We start from the raw sequence: 15883 nt of genomic DNA, 5'->3' as shown, positions 1-15883 counted from the left end.
TAGAATTCTGACCCTGAAAGACCTGTTAGTCTGCCCATTAGAAGTCCACCTGCACTCCATGTATCATCCTGAATCAGATGCACCTGTTTGAGGTCGTTAGCTGCATAAAGACACCTGTCCACCCCATACAATCAGTAAGACTTTAACTTGTAACATGGCGAAGACCAAAGAGCTGTCCAAAGACACCAGAGACAAAATTGTACACCTCCACAAGGCTGGAAAGGGCTACGGAGCAATTACCAAGCAGCTTGGTGAAAAAAGGTCCACTGTTGGAGCTATCATTAGAAAATGGAAGAAGCTAAACATGACGGTCAATCTCAATCGGAGTGGAGCCCCATGCAAGATATCACCTCGTGGGGTCTCAATGATTCTAAGAAAGGTGAGGAATCAGCCCAGAACTACACGACAGGACTTGGTCAATGACCTGAAAAGAGCTGGGACCACCGTTTCCAAGGTTACTGTAGGTAATACACTAAGACGTCATGATGTGAAATCATGCATGGCACGAAAGGTTCCCCTGCTTAAACCAGCACATGTCAAGGCCCGTCTTAAGTTTGCATATGACCATTTGGATGATACAGAGGAGTCATGGGAGAAAGTTTTATGGTCAGATGAGACCAAAATAGAACTTTTTGGTCATAATTCCAATAAGCGTGTTTGGAGGAAGAAGAATGAAGAGTACAATCCGAAGAACACCATCCCTACTGTGAAGCATGGGGGTGGTAGCATCATGCTTTGGGGGTGTTTTTCTGCACATGGGACAGGACGAGTGCACTGCATTAAAGAGAGGATGACTGGGGCCGTGTATTGTGAGATTTTGGGGAACAACCTCCTTCCCTCTGTCAGAGCATTGAAGATGGGTCGTGGCTGGGTCTTCCAACACGACAACGACCCGAAGCACACAGCCAGGAAAACCAAGGAGTGGCTCCGTAAGAAGCATATCAAGGTTCTAGCATGGCCCAGCCAGTCTCCAGACCTGAACCCAATCGAAAATCTTTGGAGGGAGCTCAAACTCCGTGTTTCTCAGCGACAGCCCAGAAACCTGACTGATCTAGAGAAGATCTGTGTGGAGGAGTGGGCCAAGATCCCTCTTGCAGTGTGTGCAAACCTGGTGAAAAACTACAGGAAACGTTTGACCTCTGTAATAGCAAACAAAGGCTACTGTACCAAATATTAACATTCATTTTCTCAGGTGTTCAAATACTTATTAGCAGCTGTATCACACAAATAAATTGTTAAAAAATCATGCATTGTGATTTCTGGATTTTTCTTTTTAGTTTATCTCTCTCACAGTGGACATGCACCTACGATGAAAATTTCAGACACCTCCATGATTTCTAAGTGGGAGAAATAGCAAAATAGCAGGGTGTTCAAATACTTATTTTCTTCACTGTACGTGCCCTTTCTACTGTTGAATAGCATTTTTTTTGTTTTACTTAGGTTTAAAGATAATCTATTTTTATCAACCATGTTATTGTCATTTAATTAATTAACAATAATGACATTGTCATGTAATTATTATTATTATTATTATTATTAATTATTATTATTGTCATGTAATTTATTCTAAATTATTTAAATTATTTGTACAAATTACTGTTTATGCTGTACATTGTTGTTCATATTTGATGTAATCTATTTATTCTCCACATTATTTATTATTCATTATTCATTATTCATTATTCTTATTATTCTTATTATTCTTATTCTTATTATTCTTATTATTCTTATTATTCTTCTTCTTCTTATTATTATTATTATTATTATTATTATTATTATTTATTATTATTTATTATTATTTATTATTATTTATTATTATTTATTATTTATTATTATTTATTATTTATTATTTATTATTTATTATTTATTATTTATTATTACACGGGAGCCAGGCAACGACATTTCGTTGGCAATTTCACCGCTGTGTTATTGTGCAATGACAAGAAGAAAGAAGAAAGTCTATGTCTATGTTTTTAATAAGACCACTGCATCTGTAATGGTCTTTGAAAGTTATGCTTCAAATGTATCTTTTTCCAAAAAGCTGTTTTTCTCCTTTTTTTTGTTGGAAACGGAAATTTTGCTGAAAGGATATAAGAAAAAAAAAATTTCTGATGAAAGATGAGAGTCTAATCTTTCTTTTGGTATGAACCATGTTTACCATGAAGACAACATGTCTTTTGAAAAATGGCTGGGATTGAATGAGTTAACATAGAATTACAAAAACCCAACCTTGAAGTCACAAAAGCATGAACAGGTTTTACTGCATATGGTAGTGGCAGGAATTGTAAATTTTAAAAATGCTGTTCTTGACATTAGTCGTCTTTGGGAACTAAAGGAAAGTGGCTGTATTGTGGGGGCCAGTAATTATTTGTAATCCTGTGTCCCTGTCTACACCCTGTAATACTGTCTACTAAGGACTATTCATTCATTCATTTTCTATCGCTTATCCTCACGATGGTCGCATGGGATGTTGGAGCCTATCCCAGCTGTCTTCGGACTATGATTTAAGTGTTGTCTGAATTCAGTCATAAAAAGTGTGAGGTCATCCAGCTCTTGATGCAGAGGAACTTTGCGGAGAAGCGGAGAAAGAAGTCAATGTGGTGTCTGCAAGCATCTGGTCGCCCAGAGGGAGCCAATGCAGAGTTGCTCGCTGAGCACCAAATATTTAGCACTCAAAAGGGGGACTGACTGTCATTTTATTGCGAACAGTGTTCATCTGTTTCATATCCATGTGCTTAATGGCTGCATGCATAAAAGGCAATTTGTTCCATAAAACGTAATTTGTTCCAAACACCTTTGCTGATCAAACTTCTACCTAAAAATTGGATTACTGAAGCAACATGTCACTGCTGTTGACTTCTTAATCACATCTATTTTGGGACTTCAGGGGGAACAATTAATGTGATCATCTATGCCACCACTGGTGTTAAATGCCTGACACCAGCTGTAGTGAGCACTCATCTGTATGCAAGACTTTCTATTTGTGTCTCCATTGGAGGCAGCTCTGCCTGCAGCCCTTACGGCCTCACATAGGGCGACGTTCACAGTGCTGACACGTCATAAAGTATGTGCACTCTTTCCTTTGCAGTACTATAATAAGAAAATCCTGGTTTGTTTTCAATCTCCTCCTCCTGAAGAAGGTGACACCTTCCTCTGGCAGAGATAACATGCATTCCTGTCTATGCAACTGACCTCCCGCTCCTATACATCCCATCTCGGTGCTAACCAGCAGCCATCCATTTAAAGGAAGGCCATCATACGGACCACTGCTTCCCGGGACTATCGGCGATGGAAACATGAGAGGTCTTTGTTGGAAGGGGTTATTTGTTTATGTTTTGCTCGTTGAAGCCTGCGTTTGTTATCAGCCCTCTGCAGACGACATTGAGTGTGCTAATAAAGTCACAGTGTTTTAAATCAGACACTCTTAATGTATTACCTGGAATGTGCACACCATGTTCTACGAAACACCATATAGTCCATTAAACAATGGACATGTAAACTTTCAAGCACCAATTTGTAATTAAAAGCACACACTTTAAAGACTTATGGTAACATGTGAAAGTATATTTGGATTGATGTGCATATTGTTGAGTTGGCTCACCTTGTCTCGGAACACGTCAGGGTTACTGTACATAAAGTCTCGGTAAGTCTCAGTTCGCACTTTATCCTGTGAAAAGGACGGGACAAATTAAGTACGGGACACGACTTTCAAACTGTCTTACATCAATCAGCAAGGGAGAAAACAATGGTCGTCATGTGGTGGTGTAAATTAAACATTTATATTTGAAAGACAAACTTCACCAAGATAAGGGTTAGCCAAAAGTCTCTCTCCCGCTTACAGTTAGTCCAGAACTCTGCGACACGGCTTTTAACAGGAACCAAAAAGGGGGAGCACATCACCCCAATTCTGGCCTCCCTACATTGGTTGCCTGTTCGCTTTAGGATTGATTTTAAGATTTTATTGTTTGTTTTTAAGGCGTTGAATGGGCTGGCCCCCAAATACATCTCGGACCTCATCCAAATTTACTCTCCAGCGCGGTCACTGAGGTCCGAGGGCCAGCTCCAACTTGTGGTGCCTAAGACGAGACTTAAGACCAGGGGGGAACGAGCCTTTTCTGTGGTTGGCCCCAAACTATGGAACTCTCTCCCCTCCCAAGTAAAAAAGGCCCCCAACATCGAAAGCTTTAAGTCTCGTCTTAAAACCCACTTTTATTCTCTGGCTTTTAACTCGGAGTGAGTCGTATGGTCCTGTGTCTTTTAGTTCTTCGTTTTTATTGTAATTGGTTTTATTTTTTATACTTTTATTGCTTTGTTTCTTGTTTTGAATATTTTAATATCTAATTTACTATTTTATTTCTTAAATGATCTTTTAGTTTTGGATTATTATTACTTTTTATTTTTACTAGTCTGTGCAGCACTTTGGAAACTCTGTTTATAAAATGTGCTATATAAATAAAGTGGATTGGATTGGGGTGGTGAAGACTACCATACGTTTCTGTTTCATTTCTGAACATATACCATCATTCCTGCTTTATACTCTTTATACTACTTTATACTCAACTCTGTAATTCAAGGTGACTGTTGCGGTATGAGCAATATAGCAAAGATATGCACCAGTCATTTAAATCTAATGTAAAACACAATCAAATAGGATATTCCATTTACAGTATTAATGTTGTATTATACCTAGTGAGTGATTGCAATTACAAATAAGCCACTGGCTAAACTAGTACATTTACGGAAATGTTTGCCAATGTGCACTGTCCCATCAAAATAAGTTGCTGCAACCGTTTCTGGAGGAAAGTAGCAATTTATGTTGCACTGCAAATGGGAACAAAACCAGGAAGGAACGTCTGAGTCCTTCATGCATTTGTGTTGGGAGTTTAATTTGCTTTCAAACAACTCTTTTATACAACACACTTGACTAAAGCCCTTTATCGGAAATTAACCTCAGCTATTTATTAGTAATTGCTAGCTATCTATAAAAGTGGGGGACAATTGAAAAGTTGTGCAAAGTAAGCAAACACCACACCTTGGTTTTCCTTACTTTCTCCCAATCAGCCCGCAGCACACACAGTGCGTCAAAGGTGAGCCACATCAGCGTGACGCAAACCCGACACAAAACGTAACAGCGCTACGGTCCAATCAGGCCCCCCGGATAGGATTTGTGCAAGTACTGCAGTAAGTAACACGCATGCATGGGCACACCTCGACACAGCCCCCTCTCATCTGCCTACACCCTGACACCTTAGCGCTTGAGCAGTGTAAAAATTCATTTTCATTTATCTGCAAAGTTGTGTCACGCAGGTGCTTATTGCTGACTTATCACTTTTGACAAAATGTCTTATCAGTATGAATATGCGCGTACTGAATGATCATTTGTGTTACATTAAAGTTCTTCAGCCAAGACGCCCAATGCAGGGAGCTGTGTTGCAGGGAAGTGGCTCAAAAGTCAGAAAATGACACTTGCAGAACCTGCCAATGTGTGTCTGTCTGTGTGTGTGTGAGAGAGATTGCAGCTCAAACCTTCAGCATCTCCTCATGAATGCCATAATGCCCATAAGAGCTGAAGTACGCTTCGTCCTCATCATCTTGAAGCTCGGCTATACTGCCCATGTTAGCGGTTCTTCTGGTTTCCGCATTCAGCACCAAACCCTGAGCCAGCAGCCTTTAAAGAATGTGAGATATTTTTGCATTTAACATTTCATATATTAGGACACAAGACAAAACCAGTGACCAGAAAGCACACTCAACCTTTATAGCATACAGGACATAGCGGTAAATGGAGCAGATGAGAGGCATTTATCTTTCTAGCACGCTTTTCATTCAGCCACCTCCTCCCTCCGCTACCTCTCTCTTTCTGTAATTTTCCCTAACTGCCTCTCTTCCAGCCCCCCTCCTCACTTTAACCTCTGTGCTGCAGTGGAATTTTCCCATCCGCTTTTTTTTTTTTTTTAAATCTTACCCCTTCCTCTAAAACTTTTTTCACATAGTAGAGTATGTTAAGGTTTCAGCACCACTGTGTTCCTTGTGTCCCCCTGCTGGCCAAAATATGATATTGCAGTAGTCCATAAAAACGCAGTGCAAAAGCATCCAAAAACAAAAGAGGAAAAACAACCCCCTTTGTGGGATTGTAACTAAAACTAACAGTGCAACTTTGTCATACTTATAGGTTTGAATGAGGAGACGCAAACATGACTGACTTGAGCTTGTGCATGTCTTCCATGGCTCGAGCCAGAGCCTCTTCTGAGATTCGGGCTCTCTCCTCAGCAGCAGTTGCCCTCTGCAATATTGCATGGTGGGACTGTGCCCCGGATGGCTCGAATGTTGACAGCCCCGCCCCTTGCTGACCACAAAGCTCCTCTGGGTCTAGAATAAAAAAAAAAAAAGTTGTTTAATTTAGAGGCTTAAGGGTTTGGTTTCATGTTGTCCTTGAACTGCATCAGTGGTGTATAAAGGTCATAGTTCATGATTACGGTGTTTCCCATACATATATTTGCAGAAATACAGAATCAGAAATTTCAGACACTTTCCACGGTGTAACAATGTAGGATCCACATGTGAGAGACACAACATACAGTATGGGTGGATGCTGCATGAGTGTGAGCCAATCAGTGCAGAGGAAACTTAATAACTTCCTGTACTGTAGCATATGTGTACCCAGGCCTTGTATTTTCCTTCATTTAACATTTTTTTTGCTTGACTGTTTAAAAAATGCTTTATTTAGTCCAAAGATTCAGTGGTATAAAAAAAGTTTGGGCACTCCTAAATAAATCACTGGTTGTTGGGATCAGACATTTCAGTTAAATATATCATATAGCAGACACGCTCATTCATAGATAAAAAGTGAAATGAACTTTATAGGACTTACAGAAAGTGTGCAAACAATTATTTAAACTAAAGTAGGCAGGTGCATAAACTTGAACACCCCAACCAAAAATGACAATACAGTAAAGTCTCATTATATCGATATCGGTTAAAATGAATTACTGCTTATTACGATACTATTTTCATTTCCCGGCAAATTTCTAGTCTTTTATGATATAATTAGCTCCGTTAGTACGATACACGGTTATTATGATAATCCGGTTACTAGGATGCCCTTTTCATCTCCCGCCAGCCAATTTGGTCTGCTTATATCGATACAAAAGCAGCTTAAATCAATCTTTGCTTAAGGATTTCAATACCAAAAAAGAACACGGCGAACGGCTGCTTCCAGTCAACTTTATTTTTCACACTTCCACCACCAGAGTGCAGCACACACAGCGGAAAACACCCGTCCCTCGCGCCTACCCCTCCGGGTGGCAACACCTAGTTCCGGGGTGAATTATGTTCCGGGGTGAATTATGTCCCGGTAACCGGTAATCACTACAGCGTAAGTTTATTTTTATTTACTGTAGTACAAAATGTATTGTAGTACAAAAGCATGCTAGATACGCAATCCATGAACTCAAGGAGAAAATTACATGCCATATCAAAGATCCGCCCACTTTTAATGCAGTTCGGCGCAGGATCGGATATATGGATAGTCCGGTTATATCGGTATTTTTTCCGACTCCCGAGAATATCAATATAACGAGACTTTACTGTATTATTTAGTAGATCCTCCTTTTGCAGAAATAAATGCTTTCTATAGCTTCCAAGGAGGGTCTGGATTCTGGTTGAAAGTATTTTAGACCATCCCTCTTTCCAAAACATCTCCAGTTGAGCCAGGTTTGATGGTTTCCAAGCAGTCCGCTTTAAATCACACCACAGATTTTCAATAATATTTAGGTCTTAGGACTGAGATGGCCATTCCAGAACGTTGTACTTGTTCCTCTGCATGAGGAACAAGTAGAATTAGTATAATTAGAGTAGAATTAGAGCAATGTGAGTGTGAATGGTTGTTTGTCTATATGTGCCCTGTGATTGGCTGGCCACTAGTCCAGGGTGTACCCTGCCTCTCGCCCGAAGACAGCTGGGATAGGCTCCAGCACCCCCTGCGACCCTCGTGAGGATAAGCGGTAGAAAATGAATGAATGAATGAGCAAAATGAATGATATACTCGACTGAAATTGCTGATCCAAATATACAATATTTGTTGCAGTAAACCACAAAATAGCTTACTGCAAATCATTATGTCAAAGCCTGCAACCCACCACTACAAATACGTAGATTGAAGTCCCATGGGAAACACTAGATCAGCCTCAAAAAGTAGAAATGTGTGTTGACTGGACGGACACACTTGAAAGTAAATCCTACCAGTTTGAAGTAGAGGGTCATCCTGTATAACGGGCCTGAGGAAGTCTTCACTCTCCCACGGTAATGGACCATCTGGCAGCCCCATCAGGTGTGATGGTTCACATTTCTGAAAATATATATTTGTGATCACAAAACAATTTACTCTCTATTTCTTACAGTAATACTGCTCAAAGACAATGTTCTCACCGTTGAGCGTATGAAGTTGATCAGCTTTATGTAACTGTAGTCATCTACATCTAGGAGAGATTATTCATAAGGTTACCTCAGTGAAATACAAAAATAACTTGGCTGTTCCACTGATGAACAATATTTCAGTGTGTACTTACTGTGTTTGTTTATCACATCGACAAGGTTGACATGGTGCTCAACTGTGCAATGCTGCAGGGTCTCAGTGACTGAATTTAGCAATCTGGGAGGAATAAAAAAAACATTAACCATTGCCAAAACAAACTATATGTTTGGTTAGCAACTGACTTTTTTTGCTTTTCTCTGCTACAAAAATCTGCTTCAGTTTGATTAGTTTGGATGCAAATATATACATGCTTGGTATTCCAATTGTTTTCTACAAAGTGTGACACAGAAATAATAACATTTAGACAAAAAGAGAAGTGTTTATGTCTGGTAGCCCTCCTCACTTGTCACAAAACAAACAGGTAATGTGTTGGCTGTCCTCTTCCATCCACTGCCACTGCTCTTCGTCATCACCGGAGTCGTCAGCGTCCGAGAGGTCAGGCATGTCCTCAACACCAGCAGAAGGATCTGTTCAAGTCAAACTATTGCAGTTAGAGAGGCAGAATAGTGGCCATTGATAACGGAAGCTGTTTATTGTTACGTAGCCTGCGCGAAACACAAAACGACACATGCGCTTCATGTGCATTAAAAGTAACTACAGTGGAAAATACAGTGCAACAGTGTCAATTATCACGCCGTGTTATCGTCTCTTATATTTTTATTCTTATATAGCCAGTGTTGAACCGACTCACGTGTGTCTGTGCATTCCGCCATGATGGTGCCTTGTTTTCCCATTACTTCCTGGTGACGTTTGATGACGTATGCGTGGCATTTCCAAAACACCACCACAAGATGTCGCTAAAATACAAATAAATTCTGCCTGGTATAGTAAATGTACTGTATGTAATTTCCAAATACTTCAATCAGTGGCTCAGTAAGACAAAATCACTTTCCAAAAAAAATATGATGAAAATGAAATAATTTATTAAATACAATTTATTTGGAAAAGAACAACATTTTCTCAATGTGTGTATGTTGGGGGCATGGGCATCAAGTTAAAAAAAAGATTTCAATTGGACAACTCAAATTGTCTTGGTGGCTGGTCTTGTGCTTAAAAGTCCACCCATCCATCTTCTATACTGATTGTACTCATTTGGATTATAGGTGATTGCACTGGTCAATCACTGTTTAAAAATCATCTAAGCGTTTTATTTAAAAAGCAAGGGACTGGAGCATTGCATTTCAATCATTTAAAAAGGTCACTCAAATATTGCTTAAATAGGTAAACCATGAATAACAGAGTTGGTTTCCAATCAGTGGCAACTGTAAAAAACAGCAAAATAATTAAAAACACATGCTAACATTATAAATGACCGAGTTCACAAGTAATAATAGTGTTGACATTGCCGTATGTTGGCAATCATAACCAGATATAACCTGATCAACGGTGCCAACGGGGTCATCTTCATTTTGCTCTGCTTTTGGCTCTGGGGTAGAATCTACATGTAGTTTACGTTCAACATGAGATTCTGTTGATTGAGGTAGAATAGGCTGCGTGTGCATGAAATAAGGTGTAGTATTCATCTCTCCAGTGGTTGAAGGGCCAACAGTTGCATAAGCAGTTGCGTTGACAAAAGGAGGCCGTGATGTCCACCCCACATCACGAGCCGATGTCTCTGGCCTCCCAGATGGATGGACTCCAGTCAGGGGATAACGTCTTTGGAAAGGTTTGAACTTGCCTTGGACTCTGACTTGCTTGACCGCTAGTCGAGGATGCCAACTGATGGGCTGGCGTCCTATGGAGTAGACTTTAAGATTCGGCTTTGATGAATCATTGCGGCGCTCGCTCTGGGTTGGAAAATTGGTTTCCGAGAACTTTCCATTTGCAGAGCCAGTGTTGGGTTGCGTTCTGTCAAAACCAGGCCTGAGGCGGCGGACTTGGGCGTATCCTGTTGCTTCTGACATTCCATCACTGATGAATAGCCTTTGAGCAGACATCTGGTTGCCTCCAGATTTCCTCTTAACTGTAGAGCCCACCTTGCTGCGGACGTGAAGGGGTCTAATGTTTGGATGAGATGCACTGCTGCGTGAATAAACACCTACTGGAACTTCCTGCTTTTTGGAATGGTTCGCATTGCCTTGGAGGGGCACTCCACCCGGGGGCATTATAGAATCAGAACCTGCTCGTGTGAACTTGCCATCAGAAAATGCCACTCTTTGTGCAGGTCGGTTTTGACGTATTCCAGCTTGGGACGAGCTAACACTAGACTGAAAAGGATCCAATGGGCCTTCCGGAACGTTCATGGACTGTGTGCCAGGATTAAGAGTTTTTGATCCACCTTTAGCACCACTTGGTCGTCTCCCCAAAGGTGGCATCCTGTAACTCGTAGTCAATCTAGAAGGTGGAGGCCATCTTTTATGGAAGCCTGCATTGGCCTGTCTTGCCTGGATGTCACCTATACACAAACATAACAATAACGCAAAGTGTTTCATTATGACTCAAATGTTACTCATATATAAATCAATTACCTTTATGCGTGATACCACTGTTCACGTGACCAACCATGAGGAACCAAAAACAGAGCACAAACAGCCTGCAGGATGAAAGCATAGTTAGAAACAAATCCTAGTAAAACATGGTTCATTTGAATTAAATTTATGTACCTTATAAAATCTGTAAAAGTCATTTTTATGTAGTTTCAGCAGGACTGCAGGAACAGTCCACAGTAACCACATTTAAACCACTGTTGGGAAAATTCCCTCAACTGTTCTTCATTTGGACTGATTGCTTTGGTTACCGTGGTAACCACCTTGGTTTGAGTAGACACACAGTGATCATCAATAGTGGCTTTTTCATGTGTTTGACCTTGATTGAAAAATAAAAATATGTCCAATACTAAACCAACAGCCCCCCCAAAAGGATTTATTAGCTTTTTTGCAACTGTTAAAAACATTTACCTCTGGGAAATGAGAACAGATTTTAAACAAGAAAGGCTGTCCTCCCAAAACGTTATCCTTCCTGTAAGACACAGGTGTCCAAAGTCCAGTCCTAGTGCTATTTGCAGCCCACAGGTGGATATTTAGAGGCCCCAGGTATGTTGTACACATACAATTAAGGACATATAATGAAAGAGGGCTTCAGAGCTAGGAGACCCGAGTTCAATTACACCCTTGACGCAGGGGTGCGGGAACCTATCCCAACTGTCTTCGGCCAATCACAGTGCACATATAGACAAACAACCATTCACACTAACATTCATACCTGTGGACAATTTGGAATCGCCAATTAACCTAGCATGTTTTTGGAATGTGGGAGGAAACCGGAGTACCCGGAGAACAATTAACCAATTAAATGGCAACCAATTAATGCCAAAACTCGTAATGCTGTAACCCAACAACGACCTGTGCAACATTTCCATGACTTTTTCTGCTTGAGTCTTTCTGGAGCAATTTCATGACAAAAAGGGAATTTGGTTGAAGCAGCATAGTGGATGTGGTTAGCGCCCACACAGCTAGGAGAGTCAGGTTCAATTCCCTGCTCTGCCATCTCAGTGTGACATTTGCATGTTCTCCCCGTGCATGCGTGGGTTTTCTCCGAGTACTCCGGTTTCCTCCCACATTCCAAAACATGCTAGGTTAATTGTCCACAGGTATGAATGTGAGTGTGAATGGTTGTTTGTCTATATGTGCCCTGTGATTGGCTGGGGACCAGTCCAGGGTGTACCCCGCCTCTCGCCAGAAGACAGCTGGGATAGGCTCCAGCAGACCCACGACCCTTGTGAGGATAAGTGGTAGAAAATGAATGAATAAATGAGCAAAATGAAACAGTGCAAGTGCAAAGGTGAAAATCATTGCTATAACATTTGATTAAACCCCGCTGAATCCTCTCAGAATCTAAACATGGCAAATTCAACGACTTCAATATCATGCACAGCAAAATCAAACAGATGAGTGCACTTTCACGCCACAAGAGGGCGCTACTACGTAAGAGACTGAAGTTCTGAGTTCATGCTCATACAAGGTAACTCTTTATTCATAAAGAAGTGTCATAAAATTGAAGAGTAATAATATAATGTACTGTTATTTTCACATGATACTTTACACAAAAATATTCACATGACCAAACAGTAGAAAGTATAGTTTAGAGCAATATATTCAGTAGAATTAAGAATTATTCAAAAGCATGCAAAGTTTAAGGCAGCGTTTCACAATTTATGATGAGTGAACGTGGGTCTACATACCTCGACTTAAATATTTCACAGCAGAAACCACAAATGTACGTTGTTTAACAGCAGAGATAAATAAAGACATTAAAAGTTACATTCCTTTAACATGAAGATGTGGTGACCCTGAGTAGTATATCATCAACTAAATGAACTTGAGTCGCCGGTTAGAGACCCACAAAGTAACTAATCTCACCTGAGAGTTACTTTTTATCACTCTTTCCCAGAGCGCCGATAGCTTTGTTCTCCAGGATCTCAGCTTTCTGTTCGGGTTGAAGCAGAGTATTTGACACCATTGCTTTGGCCACTGTTTGGATTGGGATGGACATGGATGTAGAGAAAACCGCAGAAACAGCACCAAAGAACTTTCTGGCTAGCCACTCGCCAGGACGAGTTTCTTGTCGGTCCACCAGCAAAACCCTATACAAGCAACGATAATTAGCCTGGTTACAACTTTGGAATTTTGACAAATAAAACTAAAAAAACAAAAACTAGACAGCAAACAGTACATGATGGAAACTCGTGAGACATTCCATAATGTTTTATTGAATAAAGCAGCCTTTCCCAAACTTAAGGTCAGTCGTTCCGGGTCACCGTCAAGGTGAAATGTGGTCTTATATTTTATTGGCACCCATATTCTTGGCTAGTGTCTTTTTATTCATGTTTTTGTCATCAATTCTTGATTTTTGTGTTCTTAATCAAGTTAGTCCCAAACCAAATTTGCTATTTATGTTTTGAGTTACAAAAAAAAAACACCCTAGAAAACACTGCAATGTAGTTTATAGAAAGAGATTAATTAGAAATTAAGTATTTATTATACATTCTTTCAGTGCAACCTTACCCAGGTCTGTAAATGGCATATCTGTCAAAATCCAGTGCCTGTATATCTGCTTCCACTTGTCCCTGGAGGAAATGATTTAGTTTACTAAGACACAAATAATGTATCAAACAATATTTCATGAAACAGAGAGAAACGGGAACGAGGATATGACATATGCTTGAATGAGTGCCACCTTCACTTTGAGGTAGAGGAAGCCGCTGTCTTTATCAGCTCCTCTCGAAGACTCCAGATGAAATTGTGTGCAGCCTCCCGCTTTTGCAAGCTCGGCAGACTTTAATACGTAGTCATGGTCAACTCGAATGAAACCTTGCTGAAATCAGAAAGACACAAAATTAGCATTGCTGGCTAAATTAATTAACAATCCTGTGATAAAGTGACAGTGAATGCATTTTGGTGATGTTTTACTCACAGTCCCTGCTTTGGCCCTGGTTGTTCCCAGGCAGCAGTAGCCAACATCATGGCCCTGGAAGGCAGCTGCATAATCATCAAGCTTCTCAAAGTCCACCACTTCTTGAACCTGAAGGCAGAAAATATACAATGTGAAGGAAATAACACACATGATCTATACCACCTCAACAGTCTTTAACTGGGTGGGCAGTGGATCAACTGACCAGGTTTTCATATGCTTTATCCTCAAAGGTGAGCTGCCTCCTCCCGATAAGGGTTATCTTGGAGAAGATGTTGCGCTCCAGCAACTCTTGAAGCAATAGCTTGCCAGTTTCGCCAGAGGCACCGAGGACGAAGCAGCTCTTATTCTGCTGTCTGAAATTTTCCTCCAGAGTTTTTATGTCTGCCGCAGCCATTCTGTGTGCCAGAACAAACGGATAAATTACAATATAGCACATATACATCTTCAGCTATGCTGATAATGTAATATTAATACAGCAGTTGACCTTTATTGAATATTTTGACAAGTAATGTATTGCTGCATGTATGGAATGTAATGAAGAGCTTGGTGAAGAATGGTGAACTGTTTATTACAGTGTAAAATGGTACAGTTAATACAGTTGAATATCAAATTAATATGTCAACATGAAACAGGGTGTTAACTCTTTGTAGAACTGCACTGCATCTAGTGATATGGTGTATATCTAAACACTTCTTAGGTTAAAACTGTGATGTTTTATATTAGTACCATCGTATTTTTGACACAATTAGACTGCACTGGTATCTATGCTTCCGGTACGTGCCTTCTATGGCGGAGGCATTAAAACATGTTTAATTTGACAATGAATTTAACAGTGAAAATGTTCCATGTGTGAAGAGTAAAATTTGTTTGTTGCTAACACCACCCACTTAGCATATTAGCTCCAATAAATGAAATATCCGTGTTTCCGGATGAAAACGGTAGTGCCGCGTTCATCTTTACCTGGTGAGGTGTACGGGCTCTGGATCGTCGAAACACTTCAAAACAACTGCAACGACGACGACCAAAGATGCTAAAAAGGCTGTAGTTTTTCCCAAGGTGGCGACGAACGACTTTAGAAAAAGCATTACTCGGAAGAACGACCACAGTCGCAGAACACTTCCTGGTTGTCTCTTCCTGCGCCTCTGATTGGCTGAGGAATGCGGAAAAGCCAGCTGTCACAGAATGGCATTTTGTAAACATGCGAAAGTTTATGTTTATTATTTTGACTTGTTCAGTCATGAACTAAACATATAGAATTGTCTTCTGTGATGCTTTGAACATTTCAGAAATGGATTAGGAAGTGTTAAAATGTTACAGAATTTAGCTATACCAGCATCTTATCATAATGAATCATAATTGAACAGCACTTCAATTATATGTGAGTATTTCAGTTGTATTTCAGTGTACATTTTAACCTCTACTATAGATACACCCTTTGCATTTTGTCAATATGTTTTGTAACTGCATTGGTGAGTTACATGATTGTGTTGTGTGAATCAAACCCTATAAAATGCCTTTCCAGTTTCTCAGACCTTCAGGGGGGGGTTCATTAGGCAAAAGCGCCACACAAAGAAGACAAGTGCAGTCACATGCAATGAATTCATCAACTCCCCATGTTTTTAACACCTCCGCCACTTGGAACACAAGGAATCGACCCAATCTAATAGAATATGATGGCGCCAGGGATGATCCTTTAAAGATGTCAGCAGTAAGAGACAGAAAGAAAAGAGGCTGAGCTTGAGCGAAGAGGCCTTAAACTGGCACTCCGCTCAAATGAAATGTCGCGTCTTTGTTCCTGAGCCGCGGGTGCTAATTGGGCCTAACGGTGGGGAGGAAAGCTGCTGCTGGGCTCCTGTCTGTCGCACCTGTTGGGTCATTGTCTCAAGCATTGATCGGACAGGAAGTTGGAGTAAGAAGGCTTATGGCTCGCTGGGTGTG

General features: G+C 40.5%; 2 protein-coding genes and 1 long non-coding RNA gene across 6 annotated transcripts in view; 1 reads left to right on the top strand and 2 right to left on the bottom strand.

Annotated features, from left to right (window-relative positions):
• The window catches only part of prmt3 (protein arginine methyltransferase 3), a 70828-nt gene extending 61480 nt beyond the window's left edge, over positions 1-9348 (bottom strand). For all 3 annotated transcript variants that reach the window (XM_058088916.2, XM_058088919.2, XM_058088918.2), the window contains exons 1-8: positions 9225-9348; positions 8877-9000; positions 8568-8650; positions 8428-8477; positions 8242-8347; positions 6204-6369; positions 5527-5668; positions 3602-3667 (exon numbers count right to left, since the gene is read on the bottom strand). In XM_058088916.2, coding sequence (XP_057944899.2) covers positions 3602-3667; positions 5527-5668; positions 6204-6369; positions 8242-8347; positions 8428-8477; positions 8568-8650; positions 8877-9000; positions 9225-9267 — 780 coding nt within the window. In that variant the 5' untranslated portion in view covers positions 9268-9348. The remainder of the gene's footprint in view (positions 1-3601; positions 3668-5526; positions 5669-6203; positions 6370-8241; positions 8348-8427; positions 8478-8567; positions 8651-8876; positions 9001-9224) is intronic.
• The window catches only part of LOC144901589 (uncharacterized), a 229652-nt gene that overhangs the window by 50118 nt on the left and 163651 nt on the right, over positions 1-15883 (top strand). The window lies entirely within an intron of this gene.
• Positions 9444-15091, bottom strand: htatip2 (HIV-1 Tat interactive protein 2). 2 transcript variants are annotated; one of them, XM_078795576.1, is made up of 8 exons: positions 14906-15091; positions 14148-14340; positions 13946-14053; positions 13709-13846; positions 13537-13598; positions 12892-13115; positions 11002-11066; positions 9444-10928 (listed from the first exon to the last, which is right to left on the bottom strand). In XM_078795576.1, exons 1-6 carry the CDS (start codon positions 15028-15030, stop codon positions 12899-12901), a joined length of 843 nt encoding a protein of 280 aa, XP_078651702.1. In that variant the 5' UTR covers positions 15031-15091; the 3' UTR covers positions 9444-10928; positions 11002-11066; positions 12892-12898. The 2 variants fall into 2 exon arrangements, with proteins under 2 accessions (XP_078651702.1, XP_057944903.2); XM_058088920.2 differs by lacking the exons at positions 12892-13115; positions 13537-13598; positions 13709-13846; ... (1 more) ...; positions 14148-14340; positions 14906-15091 and adding an exon at positions 11137-11296.

Source organism: Doryrhamphus excisus, linkage group LG13 (genome assembly GCF_037039965.1).
Source record: "Doryrhamphus excisus strain RoL-2023G ecotype Guam linkage group LG13, RoL_Dexc_Guam_v1.1, whole genome shotgun sequence".
Taxonomy (NCBI): Eukaryota; Metazoa; Chordata; class Actinopteri; order Syngnathiformes; family Syngnathidae; genus Doryrhamphus; species Doryrhamphus excisus.
Note: the sequence above shows the minus strand (reverse complement) of the source record. Positions and strands in the feature narration are given on the sequence as shown.